This window comes from Chiloscyllium punctatum, chromosome 5, assembly GCF_047496795.1.
Source record: "Chiloscyllium punctatum isolate Juve2018m chromosome 5, sChiPun1.3, whole genome shotgun sequence".
Taxonomy (NCBI): domain Eukaryota; kingdom Metazoa; phylum Chordata; class Chondrichthyes; order Orectolobiformes; family Hemiscylliidae; genus Chiloscyllium; species Chiloscyllium punctatum.
This window is the reverse complement of record NC_092743.1, coordinates 93,306,887-93,329,312: the sequence shown is the minus strand read 5'-3', so window position 1 is coordinate 93,329,312 and position 22,426 is coordinate 93,306,887. Positions and strand designations below refer to the sequence as shown.

Here is a 22,426-nt window from a genome sequence, read left to right as displayed (position 1 = left end):
CACACACCAGGATTGTTTTCATTAGAAACAAAGACATTGGGAGGGGAGGTTACCTGACTGAGGTCTACAAAATTATGAAGGGTATAGACAGGGGCGATAGAGATAAGCATTTTCCCAGGGTGAGGGATTCAATAAAGAGAGGTCATGTGTTCAAGGTGAGAGGTGAAAAGTTTAAGGGGCATACACATGGCAAGTACTTTACACAGAGGGTGTCAGGTGCCTGGAACACTTTGCCAGCTGAGGTAGTGGAGGCAGACACAGTACATTCATTTAAGGTGCGTCTGGACAGATGCATGAGTAAGTGGGGAGCAGAGGGATATAGATGCTTAGGAATTGGGGATAAATTTAGATAGTAGATTTGGATTGGCTCAGGCTTGGAGGGCTGAAGAGCCTGTTCCTGGACTGTAAATTTTCTTTGTTCTTCTCTTTGTTCTTGAACAAAGTGATAACATTGGCCATTCTCCAGTCCTCTGGAACCTCACCTGAGGCCAAAGAGGGTGCAAAAATATCTGTTAAGGCCCCAGCTATTTCTTCTCCTGCCACCCACAATATCCTGGGATTGATTCCATCTGGCCTTCAGGACTTGTCTACCTTAATGTATTTCAAGACACTCAACATTTCCTTCTGTCACATGAAGTTAAAGAAAAAGTGCTTGCAATTTCAGAGGAGGTTGTTGACATGAACCTAAGGATTGTGAAGGTTTGTAGCTCAGGTTGAGGTTTAGGGTGTAGTTTTGCTCACTGAGCTGTAGGTTTGATATCCAGATGTTTCATTACCTGGCTAGGTAACATCATCAGTGGCGACCTCCAAGTGAAGCGAAGCGAAGCTGTTGTCTCCTGCTTTCTATTTATACCTTTCTCCTGGATGGGGTTCCTGGGGTTTGTGGTGATGTCATTTCCTGTTCGTTTTCTGAGGGGTTGATAGATCGTATCTAGATCTATGCGTTTATTAAAGGCATTGTGGTTGGAGTGCCAGGCCTCTAGGAATTCTCTGGCATGTCTTTGCTTAGCCTGTCCCAGGATAGATGTGTTGTCCCAGTCGAAATGGTACTCCAACCACAATGCCATAAACAAACACATAGATCTAGATGCCATCTATCAACCCCTCAGAAAACGAACAGGAAATGACATCACCACAAACCCCAGGAACCCCATCCAGGAGAAAGATATAAATAGAAAGCAGGAGACAACAGCTTCGCTTCACTTGGAGGTCGCCACTGATGATGTTACCTAGTCAGGTAATGAAACGTCTGGATATCAAACCTACAGCTCAGCGAGCAAACCTACACCCCATGAACCTTAGGATTATCACTTTGGATTATTTCTGCTTGATTACATCGACAATGTATCACTATCAGAGATGGGGCTTGTAACTTCAGTTTGATTAACAGTCTCAGGTTGTCATAATGAGATTAATTGCTTTTCATGTGGGGCTATGAATACAAATATTTATTTTTATTAATGATTTGTGTACTTGAATGGACTTAAATACATTTAAATCACTTATAACAGGTTTTTTTAATACAGTGAAGTCAGTACTAAACATTTCAAACTATGTCATCTCACAACAGCTCCTAATCAATAAGGCCAAGGCATTTGAAGTTTGGTTGGACAATGTGAAAGTAGGGAGTTGGAAATGAAAAGCCATGGATGGGGTAAGAACAAGATGGTGGAGGGACCATGCGACCAAACTTAATGGATTGTATATTGAAGGCAGGAGAATGGATGGTCAGAGGAACTTTTGCATACCAGAAGTTAGGTGGTGGACAAAACGGAACATAAGAGATCTCGCTAAGAGAGGTTAGAAGGTTCAGGCTCAGATTGGAGTGTTGGGGTAGTTTGGGCAGTTGGTCAGAGCAGGAACTTTCAATCTACCAGGTAATTAAAAAGGCATGAAAAAGTAGTCCTCAACCTCACTCAGGTCCAGGAATCTCAGCTGACCAGAATTAAACTTGAAATTTTGGAACAAATTACTCATACACTCTTCAGAGAGATTGGTTGCCTGCACCACCCTACCTTCCACACCACTACCACCATCTGCTAAAACTGAAGGCATCGGGAATTCAGATAGTTTACTTTAACCTGCCCCCAAATCAAAAGTGCCTATTTTGGGGTGGGGGTGGGGTTGGGAGTGGGGATTGGGGGGCTGGAGGGAGGGGGTGGTTGGAGGTGGGGAGGTGGTGTTAAATTCTTTCCAATACCATTTCTTTTCACACAATGAATAGGACCCATAGACAGTATGGAAATGGAAATAATCAGCAAATGAGAGGAGGAATGGAATGATTAATCTAAAAGACTCAGATCATTGGGGCTACTTTCCAAATACCTAGATATCTCGATTCAGCTGATTCACATAGGTCTCTATTGCAACCCCTTTGTTTTGATTTTTGACAGCAGAAAACTGCTTATTACATATTAATATTCTGTAGTCAAGAAGAGACATGTGCTCCTGAGATGTTTTCCTAATTATTGTCTGCACAATGGCCACAGGTGCCTTTTCACCTGCATGTCATCTTCCAGTCCATTTTGGGCTGACAGAAGCAATGATTTTGTTGAGGGTGGTGAGACAAATCTTTCTTTCTTATGTATTTGCCAAACATTACATTTCAACAGCATTTTTCATGCCCAAACACATAATTATGTCACTTGGGCCTAATGACACTGAAGTGGAAATGTCGCACAAACATTTTGGTTATTGTTCATGCAGGCAATTAAGACAGCAACGTATGTCTTCCGCAGACCATGCAATGTATTTGAAATCTCAATCAGACCTCTTTCACATTATAAATACTATTCAATGCGTAATAGGAACTATCAACATATGAAGTATAATTTATATCAGCTCACAGCTGTGAAATTAGTTTGGCATGTTTCCAGCTGTAAATAGAAATATGACTGCCTTTTAAAAATATTTTGGCATTAAACCATGGTTAAAGCAAATTTTGAGCATGGAAACAGAAAGATTTGTGCACTGCCAGTGGAAGGATGCTGCTGATAAATCTGTACACGGGCAATGAAACATATGTTTTTTGACTCATTCTACAGAAATAAGATGTTAACCTGAGTCTCTACCCTCAACGGAAGCACTGTCTCAAATCACAGGATTGTAATTCAAACCTCAATTCAAAATTTGATCACACCATCTAGGCTGACACTCTTAAGGCTACACTGCTACACATTATCTGAGGCACTAAATGGTGTTCTCAGTCTAAACAAACAGATGCAGTTATAAAAGTTTCTATTTAATCTTTGCAAAAAATAGGAAGTTCTGCTGGCATCTGGGCCAGTAGTGATCCTTGACCACCTATACTGATTAAATGGGCATTTAGCCTTTGTGTTGTTAGTGTTGAAGCTTGGTGTGTGCAAACAACAATTACACTTCAAATCTGAGCGAGTGATTATGAATGGGCCTGTGAACCTTAGGGCCTAGGAGACATTGCAATTAAATATGTAACTCTCCAATCACCACCAACGTCGTGGTCCAACAGCTATAGTAATGGTGATGCATACCAGGCAGTGATTGGAATTTGAACACTGTGGGGAGAGACTTGACTGATGCAATTCTGGAAATCGCTTTCAAAGTCTTTGCAGCTTCTCACAAGGTGAAGGTTTACCCTCAGGCATTTTGTTCTTTATGTATGGTGGGGTGTGCCTTGGAAGTATCAGGCTGACAAGATATGAGTGAAGAAAAGGGTGCAACTTGGCTTATAAATGGAGGAATTTTGTCAGGATTTAAGTCCATGATAATCCATCAGTTCTGGCTGAGTTCCTGATGATCTCTAAACCATCATGCAAATATAAGTTCTTTATTGATCCACTGCAGCTGAATATTTTAAAAAATCTTTCTGTAAACAATAATTGTTCTTTCGATTAGAGATAAAATGAAGCATGGCTCCATTAATCATCTGTCTGTGAACTCGAGCCTGTCTTTCTCTGAAGTAAACCTCTGATGTAAAATTCACTTCAGTATGGGGCGTTTTTGTGCAAACCTTTACTTCAAAGTTTGAAAATTACACACCACCTTGTTTTAAAAACATTGCTAAATCATGACAAAACATTGTTAGCACCTGAGAGTCATTTCACCTGCTCCTGAATGTTAGGAGACTGACTGACTGCATGGCACATGCTCAGAATGCTGCTACCTGGGATTTGCCAGCAGAGCCAACGCAACGTCTGCTCCCGGAAGAATGTGAACTTTAACCCCAACCATTTACAAAAAACATGTTGAGGCCTTTCAGAAGAATTGCAAACATAGACACTTGCCAACACAAAAGAGTACACAATGAGTAGTACCAATTATTATTGTTGGAATACTTAATTTGATCCCTGGGTATTTGAGTTTGTGAAAGAGAAGTAAAGCATCCCTATTCCAATTATATACTGTGTAGTAACTGGACAGAAGAACAGGCTTCACAGAAAATTACTACAATATATAATGAAAAATAATATTTTATTTTCATTGATCTCATTACAAAGTTCCACTGCAGGAATTCTAATACCTTCCATTGATATATCAGTGCTGTAATTGGTTTATGTTAGTTTACTGAGAGAATTTAAAATAAAAACACGCAAGTATTTTTATTTAATCATGGAATGTAGACATTACTCGAGAGGACAGTATTTATTATTCATTCCTGATTACTTTTGAGCACATCTTGGGGAGCAGCATTAAATTCAGCTAAAAAGCCTTTCTATGCTGTTTCAGAGAGATATTGAGTCAACTGTGTTGATGAGGGCATGGATTAATTACTCATGTCCAGCTAAAGGAGGTAGATTCTCTTCCCTAAAGGAAATTTGTGAATCAAATCCGTTTTTGACAATCCAGTAGACTCATGGCAAGCATTATCTTTTTTTTTTAATTCCAGAGTATGATTACTTAACAGACTATAATTTCGTGAGCAGTCACGGCAGGATTGGAAATGACATTTCAAAATTGTTACTCTGGATTACTGGACCAAGAGTGTAATGATTGTTATATTAGAATAGTCATGGTGAATTTAATATACACAAATATAACATAACTTTTTAAATCAAAATTTAAAATATCATTCAGTAAGCATTGCAAGATAGTCTGCTTGAATTGATATTTGAGTTTGGCATTCAAATGTTAATGCAGATGTGGTTACAGCATGTGTTAATATTATTACAAGGATTGAGTAATTATTTTACATATATTTTCTCAAATCTCTACCCTCTACTGATTAATCTTGTTGCTGTGTGTGAAATGAATATTTGCATCCGTATGTTGCAACATCATCAAAATGTCATCTATTCTCAGCATAATTTACAAAATTAAAAATCACACAACACCAGGTTATAGTCCAACAGGTTTCTTTGAAAGTATGTACTAGCTTACGGAACACTGCTCCTTTGTCAGGTAAGTCGAGCAGGATCATTGGACACTGAATTTATAGCAAAAGATCATAGTGCCATACAATGAGGTGATGTATTGAACAAACTTAGATTGCTGTTAAGTCTTTCATCTTTTGGAATGGGTTGCAGGTTTTGATTTATTAATACGTAAATCCCAGAACTTCTTTCAAGTCACGTTCCTGAGATAACTTATGGTTTTATCTGAAAAGATCAGGTCTCAACTCAGACAATGCAATAAAGGTGTGAGATTAGAGATTGCCTGTTCCTATCTTGAGTCAGACTGGTTCTATTTCCAAAGTAAGAACTTATAAATGCACATGGATTATAAAAAATATTGACTGCCTACAGACTGGTGTCCTTTTTGAACAAAATAAATGTATCTGCAAATACAATTCTGCAAATGAAAATTCACCTGATAGACTTATATATGTGTGTGTGTGTGTGTGTGTGCATGTGAGGGTGAGAGAAAGAGAAAGAGAGGGAGAGAGTGAAAGAGACAGAGAGTATGTGTGTGAGAGAGAGAGGGACAGAATGTGTGCGCATGTTGTGGGAGGGAGAGAGTGTGAGTGTCTGTGTGTGCATGTGCATGCTGATAGAGTGTCTGTGTGAGTGTGATAGAGCATATGCTTGTGAGATAGTGTGTGTGCGCGCATGCCTGAGAGACCGTGTATGAGAAAGGGTCTGCGTGAGTTGTGAGTATGTAAGAGTGTGTGTGTGTGTGAGTGCATAGTGTAGTGGGGTCACCTGTAGTGTGACATGAACCCAAGGTCCTGGCTGAGGCCATCCTCATGGGTACCGAACTTGGCTGTCAGCCTCTGTTTGACCACTCTGCGTTGCTGCGTATTGTGAAGTCTGCCTTGGAGGATGGTCACCTGAAGATCCGAGGCTGAATGTCCCTGACTGCTGAAGTGTCTTTTGACTGGGAGGGAGCATCCCTGTCCGGCTATTGTTGCATGGTGTCTATTCATCCGTTGTCATAGCAGCTGCTTGGTCTCGCCAATGTACCATGCCTCGGGGCATCCTTGCCTGCAGTGGATTAGATAGACAACATACCCACTACACTATACACTCTCACACACACACACTCATATACTCACACAAACCCTCTCTCAAACACACGCTCTATCAGGCACCCCCCCCACCTCCCCCCGCCCACACTCACACCCATATGCACCCATATGATGGCATATATTCCATCATACTCACCCACCTACTCTATCAAGCACACACACATACACACACTCTCCCTCTTTCCTACATAGACATACACACTCTCTTTCATTCACATATACGCGCATACACATATTAACCTATAAGGTGAATTTTCATTTGCAGAATTGTATTTCCAGATATATTTTATCTTGTTCAAAAAGTACACCATCTGTAGGCAGTCAATATTTTTTATAATCCACATGGCATGTTACAAATCTCTATTTTGAAAAGAGAGCCAGTCTGGCTCAAGATTGGAATACATACAGACTCTAACCTCACACCTTTAATGCATTGGCTGAACTGAGATGTTATTTTTTTTCATAAAATCTTAAGTTATCTCAGGAATGTGACTTGAAAGAAGTTCTGTGATTTAAATATTAATTAATCGAAACCTGCAACCCATTCTAAAAGATGACAGACTTAATATCAATTTAGGTTTGTTCAATATATCGCATCAGTTTTTAGATTAGATTCCTTACAGTGTGGAAACAGGCCCTTCAGCCCAACAAGTCCACACCCACTCTCCAAAGAGTAACCCACCCAGACCCATTTCCCTCTGACTAATGCACCCAACACTATGGGCAATTTAGCATGGCCAATACACTTGACGTGCACATCTTTGGACTGTGGAAGGAAACCAGAGCACCTGGAGGAAACCCATGCAGACACGGGGAGAATGTGCAAACTCCACACAGACAGTCACCTGAGGCTGGAATTGAAACTGGGACCCTGGTGCTGTGAGGCAGCAGTGCTAATCACTGAACCACCATGCTGCCCCAAATTGTATGTCATTATGACCTTTTACTATAAATTCTGCGTCCTATGATTCTGCTGCACTAACTACCTGACGAAGGAGCAGTGCTCTGAAAGCTAGTACTTCCAAATAAACCTGTTGGACTATAACGTGGTATTGTGTTTTTTTTTAAAACTTTGTCCACCCCAGTCTAACACCAGCACCTCCAAATCATAATGGACAAAGCCTTTTTTTTAAAAACAAAATTAATCTATTAAATGATCTGTTTTAAAAATAATCACTCCTGGCAAAGCTGAAAAAATGTTGCAGGCCTAAATATAACTCTTACATATCTTGTTATACTTCAAATGGACTTACATATTTTTGCATTGGTTTATGCTTGATACATTATATAACTTGGGTGCAAATAATTTTGTGAGATCTTATGTATTATGGTTAAGAAAGTAAGCAGACTGGTAAGCATCAAACACTTCGCAAGGCTAGTTATAAATGCACTATTTGGGAATAGAAAAGAATGGCTTGAAAATATGAAAGTATTGACTTGCTATCTAATTCTCCCTATTTCATCATGATTCTGTGGACTCTCCCAATAGGGCACTGTTTTAATGGGAAATTTGCTGCTTGGAGACTTGAGAGTGGAAAACTGTATCTTTGTCACAGAAAATTGACACAAAAGAATGTTGCATTGCTGCTCAACCCTCTAATTGCATTTTCCTCACTCATAATTTGTGGTCTCTTTAATGTGCACTTGTGTGTGTTTCCTACACAATGCTGCTGAAACAGCAAAATTTCAAGGTAAATTTGCATTCATTCAAATATATCGCATGGAGACATAAAATAATCACCTTTAGGACCAAGTTCCGACAAGATAGCAAAGGATGTTATTATCTAAGTGAGAGCAGCTGAAGTGAAACAGAATACAAGGGGTTAGAAATTCATCTTGCGCAATAATGTAAAATGGGTTATATCACAACAGATGGTCATTATACGCCCTTCCTGATATTCCGTTCCATTGAAATGAACAGAATTGTGTATTTGGTGATGCATATAGCAAGTGACTAAAGTGAAAGGAACCATTATTTTGATACTGCCCAAAATGGGTTTGTGAGAGGAAAGGCAAAGGGTTATAGGCAGATAGATGTAAAGAACCATTTCATGATCACCAGATGTCCTAAAACACTTTATAGCCAATGAAATACTTTTTGTAGCCATTGTTGTAATAGAAGGAATATAGTTACTGATTTGTGCACAGTAAACTCTCACAAACATGTGATAAAGATTAGATCATCCACTTCTCTAAGGTTGAGATGTAAATATTGGCCATGTTAACTAGGATAACCTCCCTGCGCTTTTTCAAAATAATACCGCAAGGTGTTATATGTGCACGTGCTGGAAAACATGTTCTTGGTTTAATGTCACATCTGAAAGATGACAGCCTGACAGTGCAGTACTCAGTGCAGCGCTGGAATGTCAGCCTTGATTTTTATGCTCAAGCCCTTAATTGGGACTTGAACTCAGAACCCTATGATTGACTTCCTGATTAAGGGCTTTTGCCCGAAATGTTGATTTTCCTGCTCCTCGGGTGCTGCCTGACCTTCTGGGCTTTTCCAGCACCACTCTGATCTAAACCCTATGATAGAGAGGCAAGTGCAACACCAACTAGACAGTAGCTGATGCACTTATTCGCATTCCAATGATCAAACATAACTTTTCAAACTTGTGAATCTGATTCATAAAAGAATCCAAGGCAACATTTCACATTGATGACCATTTCAACAACTAGTAGACTTAATTTTAAAGGCAGTAAACAGCAACAAGAATTTTCCACCAGAACTTTATCACACATCATATAATGGCACGAAGTATCTAACCAGGAAGGTAACTAGAGAGATATTAATGGGTTCAAGCTTGCTTTGAAGGAGGGGATATGGAGGTGTTGTGAAAAGGTGAGGTTAAGATTATACAAAAAAAGTATTCTTATTCACCCATAGAATATTTTCTCTCCCTTATGGTTGAACATATTAATGCATTGGAAAATGCTGAATCTACTTGATTGTAGAACTGTATGGAAATGCAAAATCATCATGAAAATATATTTACCGCGTTCATCAAGAACAAATATAGGAGCAATTAATATAGTAACAGAAATTACTGCTTATACAATTGAGGCAAATGCACTATATTATTAGGCATGATAGCTTTTTCATGCCAGTTCTGCACCTATTCTCCATACCCTTTACTCACTATTTAAGTGTCCATCTCCTTTCCAACCATCTCAGTTCATTCTTCAAACATATGCCCGTTAAGGGTAGAAGATAGCACACTCTCACAAGTCATTGCATGAAAACCTTTTCTTTTCTTGTTAATTCAAATTCTGAATTTAGATTGTCTCCTTCTGGATTTCCTCTACGATAGCAAAATGAACAATGCCCTTTATTGTCCTGAATGCACAACTATTTTTGATTCTTTCATGGGATATGGGTGTTGCTGACAGGTCCCTCATTTTGTTGCCCATTCTTAATTGCCATTGAACCAGTATCTTGCTGGGACATTCAGAAAAGCATTAAGCATCAATCACTTTGCAGCAAATCTGAAGTAACAGGTAGGTCCGTTGCCATTCCCAAAAGAACATTAGTGAACTGAATGGGTTTTTACAATAATTAATAATAGTTTCATGGTCACCATAACTGAGATTTTCAATTTGAGAATTATGAATTGAATTTGAATTTCACCAGCTGCTGTGGTGGAATTTGACTATTGTCCCCAAGGGATTGACTTGGACTTCTGAATTTTTGATCCAGTGCCATAAACACTATGCCACCTACATTCAATTTATCTATATTTTAGGAAATAGCTAAGTTTACCAGTCAGTTGAATCTCATTAAAAATGAAATATTTTAACAATGTTTATTAAAGTGTTAATGCTTGTTAATTAGAAAATAATCTTAAGAAACACATGATTGCTGATTTAATAAATGGCCCTTGTTTGCTGAATACTTAAATCCTGTGGTCCTGCCATTTACTTAGTATCTACTCAAGACATCTTTGGATGAACTTGCATTGTACTCCCTGAAATTAACACCATGATGTGAAAGCATTCTTTTAAACAGGGAAACAGACACATGCTCAGACCACTTCTGTTCTGTTTCCCAACATATTGCACCAGAGTTAACATTATTTATTTTGGAAGCTAAGAACTTGCTCCAAATTTACAAAACAAGCATCAACCATTTGTGTGTGTTTGATTGACTATTCATTCACTTGCTGTGGATAATTTGCTCTCTGTAACCACACTGGACACTCCCTGTGCTAATTTGAGAGTCTGTCACTGTTGTTCCTGCCTCCGTGGTGCTCACTTTGATGTGTGAGAGAGTGGTTTGCAGAATTCTTTATCACACTGAGTGGCTTTATGAATCACAAAGTTAGTCCAGACAGAATAAGTAGTATCCATTGGTACTTTGAGATGCAGGTCTTAAATCATTGTTGATCATGTCCAACTTTGACTCCACAACAAAGGAAAACTGCAGCTGAGAGAGTTCCCTGTGGCATGAAAACCCATTTATATTTGCAATTTGCATCTGACAATATCTGCAAAGTTAGTGGTAGACTGTGAATATAAACAAACTGGTTCTTATGGTGCCAGAGGCAGTGAGGGACATCAAAGTAGATGGTTTTGATCTGTTCATTCAATTACAGCCCCAGCTCTATAACAGTGTAAATACAAAGCAGTTTGCATGAAGCAGGTAAAAAGGATAGTTACTGCTGGGTTGAGCAGCCACTGCCTCTGTATAGTTCAATATATTTGGTTTCACAATCGCTAATTTGTTCAGAAAACAAAACATACACTGTAGGTTGGAATCAGCCACAGTTCAGTTAGTAGTACTCTCACTACAGCTCAAAAAATTGTAGAATGAAGTCCTACCTCAGAGTCTTAAGAATACAATGCACAACACCAGGTTTGTTTGATGTATCGCATCAGTTGTATGATACTTTGATCTTTTACTATAAATTCTGTCCTATGATCCTGCCCCACTAGCTACCTGATGAAGGAACAGCGCTCCAAATAAACCTGTTGGACTATAACCTGTTGTGTGATTTTTCACTTTTCTCCACCCCAGTCCAACACCAGCAGCTCCTCATCATGAATACAATACAGATGGAGAAATCAATGGAAGATTGAGGGACTGCTGCACTGCCTGAGGTGCTGTTTTTTGAATGAGGTGTGAAATCAAGGTCCTCTCAGGCGGATCTTGTGGTACTACATAAAGAACAGGGCAGTTCTCCAAGGAATCCTGGTCAATTCTTATCACCAGTAGACATTCCCAAAGACAGATTAGCTAGTCATTATCACATTACTTGTACTAGCTGTGGAAGCATGCTGGGTGGCACCTGGATGCCACGTTTCCTACATGACAATGGCATTCAAGTTTACTACACTGTCTCCTCAGATTGTGAACATGTGCTGAGTAAGTCTTCCTTTTGTTTAAAATGTTCTGAACATATACCATTGTTTTGAGTGTAATCGAGTGGCTGCAGAATAAATACTTTTTAATACAAACAGGGCTGATTCTCCAGAAATAGATTGGAGTTATACGTTAAAAAATGACTATTATCTAACTGAACATCTGCGTAGAGACAATCATTCAACTCCCTCACACCTGTCAAAAGGTGCCTTCCTCTTTATGTCTCATGATGGAAATCCACAACTGCACTTTATTCATTAATATATGCATCAAGAACTAAATGAAAAAAAATTTCAACACATTTGGCTGTATTGTTTATTTAAAATAAAGAAATGAAAATGTTTCTTTCTATCTCTCTTCTGAACTTATTTTCTCCTTAATGCAGTCTCAACTTAATAATTCAGTGAGTTTTCATACATTATCCAAATGGTTGTATTGCCTCAAAAGATGTTGAAGAGAGATTTTATAGGGGTTCTACAATTTATGATAGGTTTCAATAAAATAGGCAATGTAATCCATTAGCTGATGGTACAGGGAGTAAGGTTCACAAATTTAAGGTTTGATGAGTGATACAGGAAGGGAATTTGAGGACTTTTTTTCAAGCAGTGATGAGCCTTTGAGAGCAGGAGGGGTGGGGTCGATTAGCAATGTCAAATCGAAATCAGTTGGTAGAAATAAATCTGCAAAACTAGTGAGATTGAACTGGAAAATGGAACCAACTGGATTGCTAGACTCGTTGGGCTAGGTGGCCTTGTCCAATGCTGACTCTACACGCAAGACCAAACAAAAAAGACCAACAAGTCACTAAGCCATAGGTATATTTACTCACTTGCTACACCAGCATTTCATTTACATAGAATGTTCTTCTTAAAGAAAACATCCAGAGATTTGATAGAGATGATTAAAATCATGAGAAACTTACATGGTAGACAGACAATATCCCCCATTGTGGAAAGGTCAAGAAAAAGAGGATATTGATCTAATGTGATCAGCAAAAGAACCAATAACCAATTAGGGAAATGGGGTTTTACGCAGTGAGGATCTGGAATGCATTGGTTGTGAGACTGATAAGAGACATATTCAAAAGTGCTTTCAAAAGTCAGTTCTACCAGCGCATAATGAGTGGTATTTGTAGGGCCAGGGGGAAAGACTGGGGAGTGAGTCTTGTTATATGGGATTTGCAAAGAGCCATCATGGAGACAATAGGTCAATGGCTTTCTCTCTGCTACAGCCATTTAATTTTGCTAAGAATAGCAGGATGAATTCTAGAAAGTTTATTCAAAGGCAATCCCCTGATAGGGATCTGCTAACTCACCATAGACTGCAGTGTAAACTCGGGATCTTCCAGATCTATGTGGATTGGCTAATTATTTGGTAAATTCACCTGATCTGCTATAGCAATGGGTATGTTCTTCTGATTGTTTACTAACCTGAACAAGTGATGTTTGCTTTTTGATCATGGAAGAGAAAATTCACTTGGTTTTTAATCTAAAGGTTGGGGGTACAATGGGCATCGTTAGACTGAATAGGAAGGGCCAACTTACATTGGCAGAGGGGTCAGTGACTAGGAGACATAGATTTAAAGTAGAAAGATTAGTGAGGAGATGAAGAAAAGTTTATTCACCACAAGGGTGGCAGTCGTCTGGAATACTGCTGAAAGGGCAATAGAGGCAGATATGCTCAATTCAATTATAGGGTGTCTGGACATGCAGCTCAAGTGCAATAAACTGCAGGGCTACTTACCAAATGCAGGAATGTGGAAAGCTCATTTTTCAGCAGGCGCAGACATACATGTACCAAAAGGCCTCTTTTTAGGCTGTAAACCTTTTATGACTCAAGTCCAAGGGCAGGACTCAAACACAAAATAAATTATAGCGATTCCAGAGCAGTAACCAGGCGGTGCTGCCCCCTTGGAGGCTTTGTCTTTCAAATGAAATGTTTAAACAAGGCCCCATCTGCCTTCTCAAGTAAATGCAAAACAATTCTGTGACACTACTTCAAAGAAGAACAGGAGTTTTCTCCCTGGTGAGCTGGACAATATTTATTCCTCAATCAATATCACAAAAAAGAAAACAGTCTTTCGAATTATCACTTTGCTGTCTGAGAGAGCTTGTTGTTCACAAGCTGACTGCCATGTGTTCTACATTATAAAAGGAACTGCAATTATTTTATATGTAAGTATACATAAGTACTTATAAGTATTTAAATCAGCTGTGAAAATATTTGGAATGTCCAGATGTTGTGAAAAGAGCGAGATAAATATAGGGACTTATTGCTACAGTAAAATTAAATGCACTGTAGAACTTTCCTGGGGGAAGGGGGGAAATGGATGAGGGAAGGGAGTGGAAGAGGGACAAGAGTTGCGAGGAAAATTTCCTTGTGTTTGCATGAATACTGCATATTGCTTCTCACATGGAAAAATCATGTAATCCACCATTTTATTACATGGTTTTGCAATTAACACAAGTGCTTAGACACTATCAATACATAATCTGTGCATTCTGTTGATCTTTAGAACCTTTCAAAACTTTGATATGTTATACACATCAACATTAAGGCAGGCAAAAAGAATCAACTGTAGTGCATAACGTAATGCACAATAAATTCAAAAATATCATTATAAAAATATTCAATTCAATCTCAGTAAAGATGTGCAAGAAATATGAATACCTTCAAACTCTGTTCAATGTATCATGGGAACATGTATCATCAACACTGGAAACCAACCAAAACCAATACCGGCTTCAAGCTGAACTTAAAACTAAAATCAGCAGGTGCTATTTTCTCCAGTTAACTATATAAAGTACTTGTACGTTTTAATTAAACGCGAGTGGAGAGTACTTGGTAAATGATGCACTTCAGAATGCTCCTGACTGAATCACTCTAAACCAGTGTGCATTTCCCATTGCTGCAACAGTCTTTAACCTGGCTTCTTGCTTTCTTCAGATCAACTTAACGAACCCCTTCCATTAGTAAACTTTGCCCTTCATTTTGAAGGAACTGTTACAACCGAGAAATCTTCCCCTTTTGAGGAGAAGTTGTTAGATTCCCAGTTAAAGCGAGGGTTTGATGTACCCAGGCACTATAAAAGGAGAGAGAGTGTGGGGTACAGGTTGTGGATTAGGGGAGGTGACAAGTCACAGATGATCACGAGAGTACAAAACAACCCCAACACCATAAACAGTGGGATGTTAACTCAGGGATGTTGCTCGTAAGTTAACACGGTGTGGCCAATGCATAAGATGATTACATTTTAACTTCTGTGTAATCCACCCACTTGATAATGCTTCCTTTCAGTTTATCTGGATCAGAAGAAATAGGAAAGAAACTCATGGTGAAACTCTTGATTCCAATACAGAAAATCAACGAATGTCCCAGTTTTTGGTTGGTTGGTTGGTGGTGGTGGTGGTGGGGGGATAGGCAAGAGATGGTTAACCTGTTCAGTGTGTTACAGTCAATCCCAGTCTATAGGGGTTTTAATGTGTGTTATGTCGTTTTAATCTGCTCAGTGGGTGTTATAGACAGTCCCAGATTTAAACAGTTCACTGTGTGTTGTGGTCATTCCCAGTTTTTAATCCACTCCACGACTGTTCTATAGTCATATTTAGATTGTGCTTGGGGAGTGGGTAGTTGAACCCACTCAGTGGATATAATAAGGTCAATACCAGGGTATAACCAGTTCCAAGGGAGGTGGTGACAGGGGTGGGAGCAGTTCGTAGACTGAGTTTAGCCCTCGTAGCAGTGCTTGCATGGTCAGTCCCAGAGTAAGATTTAACCCTGTGTAAGGTTGGTGTCATCAGACCACGGTTCAACCCTCTGCGTTGGTGACTGGTGGTGGTCAGTTCCATGTTAAGAGTTTGGTTTGCTTTCTAAGTGTGGTGTGGTCAGTTCCAGTTTTAAGTCTCTTAGTAGGGGGTGATTTGGTCAGTGCCAGGTTTAACTCTCAGTATTGAGATGGTAGGGTCAGTGCCAGGTTTAACCCTCTCAGTATTGAGATGGTAGGGTCAGTGCCAGGTTTAACCCTCTCAGTATTGAGATGGTGGGGTCAGTGTAACCCTCTCAGTATTGGGATGGTGGGGTCAGTCCCAGGTTTAGCCCTCTCAGTATTGAGATGGTGGGATCAGTCCCAGATTTAACCCTCTCAGTATTGAGATGGTGGGGTCAGTCCCAGGTTTAACCCTCTCAGTATTGAGATGGTGGGATCAGTCCCAGATTTAACCCTCTCAGTATTGGGATGGTGGACTTAGTGTCAGGTTTAACCCTCTCAGTATTGGGGTGGTGGGGTCAGTGTCAAGTTTAACCCTCTCAGTATTGGGGTGGTGGGGTCAGTCCCAGGTTTAACCCTCTCAGTATTGAGATGGTGGGGTCAGTCTAACCCTCTGAGTATTGGGATGGTGGGATCAGTCCCAGATTTAACCCTCTCAGTATTGGGATGGTGGGGTCAGTGTCAGGTTTAACCCTCTCAGTATTGGGATGGTGGGGTCAGTGCAAGGTTTAACCCTCTCAGTATCAGGATAGTGGGTTCAGTGCCACGTTTAACCCTCTCAGTATTGGGATGGTGGGGTCAGTCCCAGGTTTAATCCTCTCAGTATTGAGATGGTGGGGTCAATCCCAGGTTTAACCCTCTGAGTATTGGGATGGTGGGGTCAGTCCCAGGTTTAACCCTCTGAGTATTGGGATGGTGGGGTCAGTGTCAGGTTTAACCCTCTCAGTATTGGGATGGTGGGGTCAGTGCCAGGTTTAACCCTCTCAGTATTGGGATGGTGGGGTCAGTCCCAGGTTTAACCCTCTCAGTATCAGGATAGTGGGTTCAGTGCCACGTTTAACCCTCTCAGTATTGGGATGGTGGGGTCAGTCCCAGGTTTAATCCTCTCAGTATCAGGATAGTGGGTTCAGTGCCACGTTTAACCCTCTCAGTATTGGGATGGTGGGGTCAGTCCCAGGTTTAATCCTCTCAGTATTGAGATGGTGGGGTCAATCCCAGGTTTAACCCTCTGAGTATTGGGATGGTGGGGTCAGTCCCAGGTTTAACCCTCTGAGTATTGGGATGGTGGGGTCAGTCCCAGGTTTAACCCTCTGAGTATTGGGATGGTGGGGTCAGTCCCAGGTTTAACCCTCTGAGTATTGGGATGGTGTGGTCAGTGCCAGGCCCTCAGTGGGGTTGTGGGTGGTCAGTCCTCTGGTGCTCGTCGCCGTGTAGATGAGCGGCGAGCTCGCGGATCAGAGCAACTTTGCCGATTTGGTCGTTGCGGCGTTTCTCCAGGACCAGGTCGTGCAGGCTCTGGAACTCGAGCGTGTGGCTGCTGTGCTCGGACAGGTGAAGCTGCAGGCGGTACGGCTGCTTGCCGATGCGGAGCTCCCCGCCGACCTTGAACTCCCGGCGCCCGCAGCGGCACCACGCCGCGAAGCACTCGGAGCTGCTCCAGCGGAGCTGAGCCCCCCGGACACCGACCTGCTGCAGGGCGGCCCGGACCACCGCGTCCGCCGGCAGCGCCTTGAAGCGGTACCGCTGGCTGACCAGGCGGCCCCTCCGGCCCTGGCTGGCGTCCGTCAGGAAGTCGTTGCGGATCTCCGCCTGGTGCAGGTGAACCACCTGGAAGTCGCCCACGTAGACAACCCAGTGCGGGCACTGACTCGCCGCCACAAACTCCACCAGGTCCCCGGGCTGGCACCTACCCAGCAGGATCTCGGCCGGCTGAGGGGTCAGCAGCTCCTGGCCGTCTCCCTTGGCCGAGCGGCCTGCCCTCCTCCTCTTCTCGTAGATGCACTGGTCCCGGTAGTAGACGGAGCACTCCACCTCGTTTAGGAGGTCGTACGTGTCCCTATCCCTGTCCCCGCAGCCGCCGCCGCCCTCCTCCTCCTTATCCCGCTCATGCTCCCTGTCCCCTCCGGGGGCTGACCGCCTGTCCGGACCGTCCTCTCCGGCCACCGGCTCCTCGCCCAACTCGTCGTCCTCATCCACCGAGAAGATGTACGAGACCCCGATGCGGGGTCCCGGCTCCGTCCCCGCCGGTTCCGCCGTCGGTACCTCGGCGTAACTCAGATGGGTCAGTCTCTCCACCTGGTTCCCCATTCAACTCCGACCTCCTCCTCCTTCCCCCTTGTGTGTTCTTTAACAGAGAAAAACACACACAAGTTCGCAGTACTGTAAATAAACCAACCCCGGCAGCCAGTGAAAAGAAAAGGCGGGGTTTCGGGGGTGGGGGGGAAGAGGGAGGCAAAAAAAAGACCCAAAATAATCTCCACCTGTAAAAACAGCGCGAACAAACAAACCCAGGCTCAAATCCTGCCGGCTAAAGGATCTTCCACACCGGCCTCCATCGGCTCTCAGGGTCCGGGGCAGCAGCGATGGCAACAAAAAATCCGAAAGGTAGGGGGTGGGGAGAAGCAAAATAAAAAGTTGGAGTCGATCAATAGTCAGAGAGTTTCCTCTCGCCTCTGGAGTGCAGTTGTTTTCTGGGTTTTGTTTTAGATTTGCAAAGAGTTTGGGTTTTATAGTATCTCTCCTGCCGAGCTGCCTTCCTTGGCTCAGGTGCTCCGGATCATCCAAACTGCAAACAGGTACAAAAAGGAGAAAGAGAGGGAGAAGATAAATCCCCGCCGCTGTCTCCACAAGTCTCTCTCCTGGAGCCAGGCTCCGCCGCTACCGCCTGTAGAATTTCAGCTGAACAGTTGAATCGCCCTACCGCGACCGCTGGCTCGCTTCAGAATGTGACTCATATACCGATCCTCGGTCTCTCTCTCTCTCTCTCCCTCCCTTCTTCTCTCTCTTTCTCTCCCTCGCTCGGGAAACGTCAAGGTAAGTGAGCTGGCGGAAACGCAAAGGATCTGTCAACTCTGGGGAGCAGCCAAAAAAGCTTCAGGAGTGCCGCCCCCATCCACTGTCTGGTTGCTTACACACACACACACACACTCTCTCTCTCTCGGCCAGTCTCTCTTGCTCTGCCACTTTGAGAAACTACTTCAAGAATTGCAACAGAGGACGGCGAGGACGCTGCTGCTTTATGTACATGCACAGAGTAAAGGTCTGTAAAGCTGAATTGGGGGAGGTGTTTATAAATCGGCAGCTGCTCCCTCGGCACCTGAGAAATGAAACTGGTGGTGTCAGTTTAATTCTGCTCTCAGATAGTGACAGACCTGCTGCGTGTCTGAGAAAGGGTATCTGTTCTTTTTCCTTTTTTTTTGTACGCTATTATCGCTGACAGGAGGATCCAAGTCATCCTGGAGTTGGAAAGAGACCAGTTTTTGCCATGTTCGGGAACTACTCCAGGGCATCGGGCGGGGAGAAATCGCAAACCTCCGACAGTGGCCGACGAAATGCCTGTCGAAGCCAATTAAAGACGTTTCCACGTTACGAAAGACCTGGGTGTATTGAATTCACAACCAGGGATGGTTCAAAGGTTATACACTGAAGTAAGACTGACGTGTGACTGTGGGGCGCTTCTCACCGATCATTCAGGGCAATCTACAAGTCAAATCACCCAAAGGCCTACAACAGATTATTTTGAAAGGTCTTGCATTCATGTAGCGCCTACCACAACCCAAAGTGTTTGATATTTTGACCTGCAGTCAGTGTGGTAGGAAATACAGCAACCACTTCAAGCATAGAAACAGGAATGTTGGTGGCTGTCAGATAATCTTTTAGATGTTGGGAAACGGGCAGGTTTTGGCTTGGACACTAGGGAGAAATAGTGCAAGGAGTTATTTTATGTCCAATGTAGAATGCAAGAGAAGTATTATTGTAAAACGTGAACAGACAAGCAAGGAGCAGCAGTAGGCCATTTGACCCCACTAGCCTGCTAACCATTCAATATGATTAGGCTGATCTGATTGTAACCTCAAATCCACAGTCCTGACTCTGATTCTTGTTGCTTAACAAAAATCTATCTACCTCTGCCTTAAAATCAACATTTCTGCTTCTCTTTTTAGATTTATTAGATTACTTTACAGTGTGGAAACAGGCCCTTCGGCCCAACAAGTCCACACCTCCCCACCGAAGCGTAACCCACCCATACCCCTACATCTACATCTACCCCTTACCTAACACCAAGGGCAATTTAGCCTGGCCAATTCACCTAACCTGCACATCTTTTGGACTGTGGGAGGAAACCGGAGCACCCGGAGGAAACCCACGCAGACACAGGAAGAACGTGCAAACTCCACACAGTCAGTTGCCTGAGGCGGGAATTGAACCCGGGTCTCTGGCGCTGTGAGGCAGCAGTGCTAACCACTGTGCCACCGTGCCACCCAAATTCTCTTTTGGAAGAGAATTCCAAAAGGTAATGACTGTCCAAAAACAAAATGCACCTCATCTCTGTTTTAAATGGCCAGCTCTTTATGCCTTTTAATTCTTTGTGGAACATGGGCATTACTGGCTGGCCAGTATTTGTCGCCCGTTCCTAGTTGTACTTGAGCAGGTGGTGGTGAACTGCTTTCTTGAACTGCTGCAGTCCATGTGCTGTAGGTTGAGCCACAAAAAACACTGACCCCTATTTCGAGATCTTCCCATAAGAGGAAATATCCTGTCCACATCTAACCCTTCAAGACTCATCAGGATCTTAAATGTTTCAATCAAGTTGCCACTTACTGATCAAAATTCCAACTGATACAAACCTAGCTTGTCCAATATTTCCTCATGAGACAACTCACTCACTCCAATGTAATGTGATAAATCTTCTCTAAATGGCTTCCAATACTCTTACATCATTAAGGTGACAAATACTGTACACAGAATTCCAGATGAAGCCTCACCAATGTCCTTTATAATGGAAGCATAACCTCCCAATCTAATCCAAACGATGGCCAATCTGCCTTAGTTCTTGCTAGGCAGAAAGTTAAAACAACATTTGTACCACATGTAGATCCTCAGATGGCAATGAGCAGCTTTGGTGGTTCTGTCTAGATGAAGAATCTTTGAAATAGGATCTCTTTAGCATAATCTGGAAAAACAAAGAGGACGTCTGTCTAGTGTCTTGTCCAAGGGCCAGTGCATTCCCCAACACTGCACTCCTGAAGTGACACCCTGCATTGTAAAGTTCAATTAGGCGCTCAGCCACAACTGAGCTGAGCTGATTTGAAAATTTAAAAACAAACAGAATTTCCATTCTGTACCTTCTGTTTGTCAGACAAGTTATTTAAATTACATTTTATTTAAGAAGCTTCATATGCCAAAGAGATGCTGTTGAATCCTATTTATTTGGATGTTTTATTCAATTCTCAGCGTTTAATAAAAGTGATATGAGCAAAAACAATTCTGGGCAAAGCAGAATCCACAAACAAAAAAAACCCACAACTGCTTAATCTTTTATGATAGCATTCAGTAGAATTTTAACAAATTGAAATGGGCAGCATATTTTCAGACTTGGTTTTATAACAATCAATGTCTACCAGAAGGCCCAATTGGGACAGTTTGAAGATTTCCAACATAAACTGAGCTCAATTTGTACACTTGACTTTAGATTTTCTTGGCCATTTGAATATAAAAAAGTATTTTGCATTTGTATGATATTTTTTATGTCCTGACTATGGCCCAAGGTGCTGCACTATCACTGAAGTGACTCTGAAATGTAGCCACTGATATAATGTAGAAAAAACAACTAGGAGATAAATAACCAGGTACTCAGTTTCAATAGGTTTTAGCCTAGGGTTAAATGTTGGACAGGGAGAAACCCCTGTTTAGTGCCATCTGAGAGGGTGGGCAGAAGCTCAATTGAAATTTTCATCCAAAGAAACCTTTTATCCGAAAGATTGCACTAATCAGTGGTGCAATACTGAGGGAGTATCTGTTTGGATTATATTCTTGTAACCTTCAGCTCAAGGTAGGAATGTTAGCACTGAGATATGTCAGCCAACCAGCTACCTTTCCAGAAACACCTTGCATTTGTTGAAGGAAACAAATACCAGCATTTTATTATGATCCTTTTTTTTGTGCTGTCATTAATTGTGTGGTTGAAACTATTCAGTACTTTTATGCTTTTTAATAAAACTGTTATAATGGTCTTGAAAGGAAGAAGGGGTTTCAATGAAAAACACTTCAAAAGAATAAGTGAGTGTGTATGAATCTTCATAGCATTTTCATTTTACTTTAACCTTTTCCTGAAGTATCATGGATATCCAAATAATTGTGGCATGAAATGGGAATGTCTGGTGTGTATCAATAATCACTGATGTCGAATGTATTGGTAGCCAGTCAGTGTAACACAGTAATAGTCGCCATAGTCCCTAACAACAATAGGGCTGCTCTCCCATTAGAGAAAGATAACTGATGCCTCAGAGATGGGGTGAGATCATAAAAATGGAACCATCATGGTGACCTCAGCTAGTGTGGGAATTGTTGGCGTCACTCTGCATTGCAAACCTGCTGTCCAGCCAACTGTGCTAACCATCATGTGTCCCAGAATAGTGATTGGGACCTGGAGTGGTCCGCAGCTGAAATTTCGGGGTCATGAGCTCTGAGGGTAGCAGTAGCCATCATGGAGCCCTGCACAAGTTAGAACAGTTTTAACAGAAAAGTCCCCATTCTCACCAGCCCCCCTCACCTCTCAATTTTCACTGAGGGCTTGTGACAATTTTCAAGACTTGCTTTGGGGTCACTAAGTCAAAACGTTTGGGAAGCACTGTTTTGG

At 42.0% G+C, this 22,426-nt stretch overlaps 1 protein-coding gene across 1 annotated transcript; it reads right to left on the bottom strand.

Annotated features, from left to right (window-relative positions):
* Nucleotides 1-13,827: 13,827 nt before the first annotated feature.
* On the bottom strand, nucleotides 13,828-19,090 carry LOC140477234 (protein LRATD2-like). The gene has a single exon (XM_072570775.1). The coding sequence runs from the start codon at nucleotides 17,872-17,874 to the stop codon at nucleotides 16,954-16,956; it is 921 nt and encodes a 306-aa protein (XP_072426876.1). The 5' UTR covers nucleotides 17,875-19,090; the 3' UTR covers nucleotides 13,828-16,953.
* Nucleotides 19,091-22,426: the final 3,336 nt, after the last annotated feature.

Excerpts from the sequence above, each read along its gene's own strand:
- LOC140477234 (XM_072570775.1), bottom strand. The coding sequence starts at position 17,874 with ATGGGGAACCAGGTGGAGAGACTGACCCATCTGAGTTACGCCGAGGTA.